The sequence below is a fragment of the Merops nubicus genome, unplaced genomic scaffold (genome assembly GCF_000691845.1).
Source record: "Merops nubicus isolate BGI_N331 unplaced genomic scaffold, ASM69184v1 scaffold13834, whole genome shotgun sequence".
NCBI classification, from domain to species: Eukaryota; Metazoa; Chordata; class Aves; order Coraciiformes; family Meropidae; genus Merops; species Merops nubicus.
Genome location: NW_008606059.1, coordinates 59,741 through 64,494, shown reverse-complemented (window position 1 = coordinate 64,494; position 4,754 = coordinate 59,741). Strand labels below are relative to the sequence as shown.

Here is a 4,754-nt window from a genome sequence, read left to right as displayed (position 1 = left end):
GGTGAATTCCTCACACCCAGGTCTGTTAAGTCACACCTACTGTACTGATTGTTTTAGATACCGTCACAGGGCCAAGGCAGGTGTGCATGCACCTCATCTTTTCTGAAATTGTGCCTCAAAGGGCATGAGACAGAAGCAGCTGGAGTTGAACCCACCTGGAGAGAAAGACCTGTACTCACCAAGAAGGAACTAAGTGCTCCAGCTGACAAAAGCCCACCTGACCTCAGATGCTTGCAAACAGCTCACAGGCCAAGCAGTATCATGCAGCCTTCACTGGACAGAGGTAGTTAACAAGGTGCTGAATGCATGTGGTAGGAATGCTGGAGAGCAGCAGAGTAAATACAACTCCCCTTAAAAACAAAATCTTTCATCATTTGCGCCACAGATAAGAAGCTGCAATTACTCGGCAGTTGTCAGGGATGGAGCAGGAGAAGTGCAGCAGCCAGGTCTGGGCTCCTTCCACAGCCTACTCTCCAGCCAGTGTGGGCTTTTCAGCAAAGAGCAAGGACTGTAGCATTATACTTTCAGATTCCATTTATGCTGGATATGGGTTGGATGAGGAAGAGGAACTTGGATAGGCTGATAGCCCAGCGCCACCCATTTTATGAACAGCAGGGCTCGAATGTGCAAATGAAGCAGAAGGAATAGACCTCCCTGCATTTGCTATGACAAAGCTTTCCTGAGAAGAGTTAGCAGTAGAAAAAGAGCACTCTGCCTAACAAGCCTGCCTGCTCTGTTTATCCCCTCCTCTCTCTTCTGTCACCACATCCTTCCACCTCCCCACCCAACCCCTCATAAAACCTCTAGCTGTCTCTCAAGCTCATTTATACACCCTGCTTCACTACCCTCACTTGGCAGCCTCCCTGTTTACTGCACTCAGAAGCAAACAGCTTCACTGATTCTCACGTTAAACGTTGCTTGTGGTGGGCACTTCACCTCCTCAGCAGTGCACTTCCACCGACCCTAGCTCAGGAAGTCACTTGAGCATGACCAAGTGGAACCAGCTCACACCCCAGAAGGGAACACAGGAGGGAGGGAATGAAAGTGCTGAGATTTCTGTGGGGCACTTCACTTCTGTGGGTCACTGCTGAGGCAGACACTCTCCAGCAGAGCTCCCGGCAGGACTGGGGCCCTCCCTTCCACAAATCTTCACGGTCAAAATGCTCCAAACTCTTTGTTTCAAGGCTCTCTCACCTTTTGCCCTGTGCAGAGACATGATCGTATTCCTCTCCCACCACCCTCCTTGAGCATTGGGATATCTCCCCTTCTACCATGAACTCACTCCGGGAGATGCCCTGTGTAAAACTCACACAGTCTATGAGGAGGACCATTTGGAGCTGACCATACTGACCCCAGAAAAAATTCATGACACTGAACACAGCTCTACCTCTTTGTAGGGACTGCAGCAGGGTTGTGATGTGTGCTCTGTCCTCTGCGGATATACCCCATTAACCTGTTTGCCTATTTTACAGCAGCCATATAATAGTGTGATCACCACAAGGATTTTTCTATAATAACCTCTAAATCCTCTCACACCTGCCTCCTGCTAAAGTACTCCCTATCCATGCAGAGACACACACTTTCTCTGTCCACTCTTATTGCTGTAGCCATTTGGACAAATAACTCTTCAGCCTACCGGCAAAATTAGACAAATAGGCACTCAAACCTATTTTTAATATTGAAATATAAATTGCCCCACAGCCCTACATATTTGAACAGCAGTCTGCACATCAGTTGCTTCTTTCTGAGCCAGCCACTGCCTCCTCATCTGTAAAATGGGGCAATCTCACTTCTTGCATCTGAGTGACAGTGTTTGCAAACATCAAGAAATGACTCTACAGAAGCCAAAAGGGAGTACTCTATTTGCATGCAAATTCATGTAAAAAATTAATCCTCACGTGGTTCCAGAAACATGATGCATACAAATACATTACTGCAAGCCTAAGAAATTTAGCTTAAGAAAAGCATCCAACTGTTTTCTACGCTGTCTGGGGGAAAAAGGGGAGAAATCTGACAACGTGCCTTCCTTTCTTTAACTGTTAACTCCTTATTCTATATCTAATATCGATCCTTAATTTTCCATTGGCATTTTGACTGCAAGAGAGCAGGGGACAATCAGGAATGGCAAAGACAATCCATTTATTTCACCCTTTCTTCATTCCTTGGGTCAGCTACTCCCTCTCTGAATCAGTGCTAGACCTGCTTGAATAGCTGAGAATGAACCTTCCACAAAGTGTGGATTTACTTTTACTAAATCCTCTAAGTATTAAAGCTCTTCACACCATTTGGTCTTGAAGTGATGCAAGAGCGAGGTGTGGACACCAGTGACAATAAAGAACCATCTGGCAAAGTGAACTCCAGGCAAACAATGACAAGCAGAAGTGAAAAGAATTGCAATGATTTCCACAAACATGTGAAATACTATAAACTGTGTGACTTAGCAGCTTCCTCCTCCTAGCAAGTAAATAAACATGTCTGCAGTAGGCTCTTTGGTTCTGTCTTTTGTAAGGGCTGAGAATACACAGACACTGCCCCATTTGCATTTTGCCTTTAAAAAATATATGCAGATTGGTCAGCAAGGGGGGAAAAAAAGGCAAGAAAGAAAGAAAAAATAAGAACTAACCAGACTTCACTTTTTCTTGGTTCTTTACTGTCAGGGTGATGTACTGGAAGTCTTTATTTCTTTCAGCTTGGGCCCCTCAGTAGTTCATTCTCCTTCCAGCCTGTTCTCATGCCTTTCTTATCACCTGCTGAGGCCTTGATCATGGACAGAGCAGACAAGCAGCAGGGGACAATTAGAGAGGAGTTCAGACTTTGATCATTTGACCATATGTGAATACAACAGCTGACCACATGTTTTAAAAGACAACTAACTTAAAAGTATTAAAAAAATCACAATGCGGGCATAGATACTTAAATTTACATTTTAATTATCTGGCACAATGGTGCATTCAACTTCGCAGAATATTGAATTTTTTTCCTAAATGTACACATTCCCAAAAGGAAAACCAGCACTTTTCTGCTTCTCCAGACCCTAAATAAGCCCACTCTCACTAAAATAAATATTTTAATGATTTTTAAAATAAACACATCTGGCTACTAACCTGCAGTTCCTACTGACAGATATATTCACAAGTAATTTCTGCCCTGTAAACAGCCCGATTTAAATGGAGTAACTCAGTATTACTTTATATTTTAAAACACCATGTCTTTAATAGTACACAGACATAATACCCTGCAGTACTTAAATGAATGATTTTTTTTTTTCAGAGCCTCTGTTAGCCCTTAAAACTGAGTACAGAAATATAACAAGACTTAAACGTTGTTATTGTAGGGACTAAGTTCTGACTGCTCACCCGCCTGCTTTTCCTTTAAAAAAAAAAAAAAGGAGGGGGGAAGTAGGGGGGAATCTTCATTTGCACAACGGTGTTACTTTTGTTAAATCTTTAAATTATCAAAGCAGAACGGATCCAGTTGGGAGCAGTTTAACTGCAAGCGCCTGACCCCAAGTACTGGGAAGAAAAAAAATCATTGTTGGAAATTTTTGTATACAATAGAAGCTATATCATCATTTGTGGAGACAGACCATCCACTTATCTTCTGCACCTACCAGGTAATTAACATATTCATGAAATGGCTATTTACTCTCAAATAGGAGGATAATAGAAAAATAACACTAATTGTTTTGACAGCAGTTTGCTTAGGCGTTATCTGAGGCAACAAATGTTTCTTTTGTAGTTGTAGGAAGGCAGAAATGCTCCTTTCTATAAACACTTCTGACTTCAGCTGTCCTTTCTCTCTGAATTTTGGACACTACCAAGGAAAAACTGTGGAATCAGTGAAAGGAGAAGGATTTAAAAATCTAATTACATTTAGTTTTGGTGGGATAATAATTGCTTGCATGTTTTCATTCTAATGCAAACCACAGAGTATAACAACATTTTGGAGAAGGAGCTGTAATGCGTTTCACAAAGTAGAAGCAGAACTGGACCCCATGCTAACTGAACAAAACAATGGGACCTAATGGTGCGTGAAGGGTGTGGTGTGTACATAATTTTTTAAGAGGTTCGAGTTCTTACGACACAGTCTTTCAAAGGCTATTTTCAATGTTTCTCCGACTGGACTATAAAAAGTCTCCTTCCTGGCCCAAGCCTGCTCCTAATGAGGAGAGAGGGGCGAGTGCTGACAGCAGGTCAGTGAGCACGCTCTGCCCCCACCTCACTGCCCGTCCACGTGCTGGCTCGGGGCCCCCAGCCAGAAGAGCACGTGTGGGCTCTGCGGCCGCACCTCCCGCTTGCCCGCGCTCCGGCCGGCTCCAAACCCCACCGGCTCCCTGGGTTTACCGGGGCAGCATCGCGCCCAGGCGAGCGGTGCCTCGAGGTGGCCTCAAACGCGGCCGAGGCCACGCCGGCAAACATCCACCCCTCACGTGCTCTCAGCCCTCCCGGCTGCCAAGGCCGAGCCCGCCAGCCTCGCGGGCCTCCTCGGAGCTGCCATCAGCCACAGCAATCCAGCCGTGCAGGCCGGGAACGTGGCGGCCATCTTAACCACACGTCGCATCTCCTCGCCGGGACGCGGAGCCAGAAGAGAAGGAGCACAGCACGCAGCTGAAGAGGGGAGTGAGCTCAGAGAATCGAGAAGGAAACCTCTCCAAGCCTGGCAGCTTATCAAAAGGAAAAAATAATCAGGGCGATGTTTGTCTGCAGCCCACCAAGTCTCTCTCAGTCACAGTATTAGAAGATATTAAAGCTAAT

The 4,754-nt window shown here is 45.1% G+C and overlaps 1 protein-coding gene across 1 annotated transcript; it reads left to right on the top strand.

Annotated features, from left to right (window-relative positions):
* Positions 1-4,106: 4,106 nt before the first annotated feature.
* On the top strand, positions 4,107-4,547 carry LOC103772189 (atherin-like). Its single transcript, XM_008939510.1, has one exon. The coding sequence runs from the start codon at positions 4,107-4,109 to the stop codon at positions 4,545-4,547; it is 441 nt and encodes a 146-aa protein (XP_008937758.1).
* The last annotated feature ends 207 nt before the right edge of the window (positions 4,548-4,754 follow it).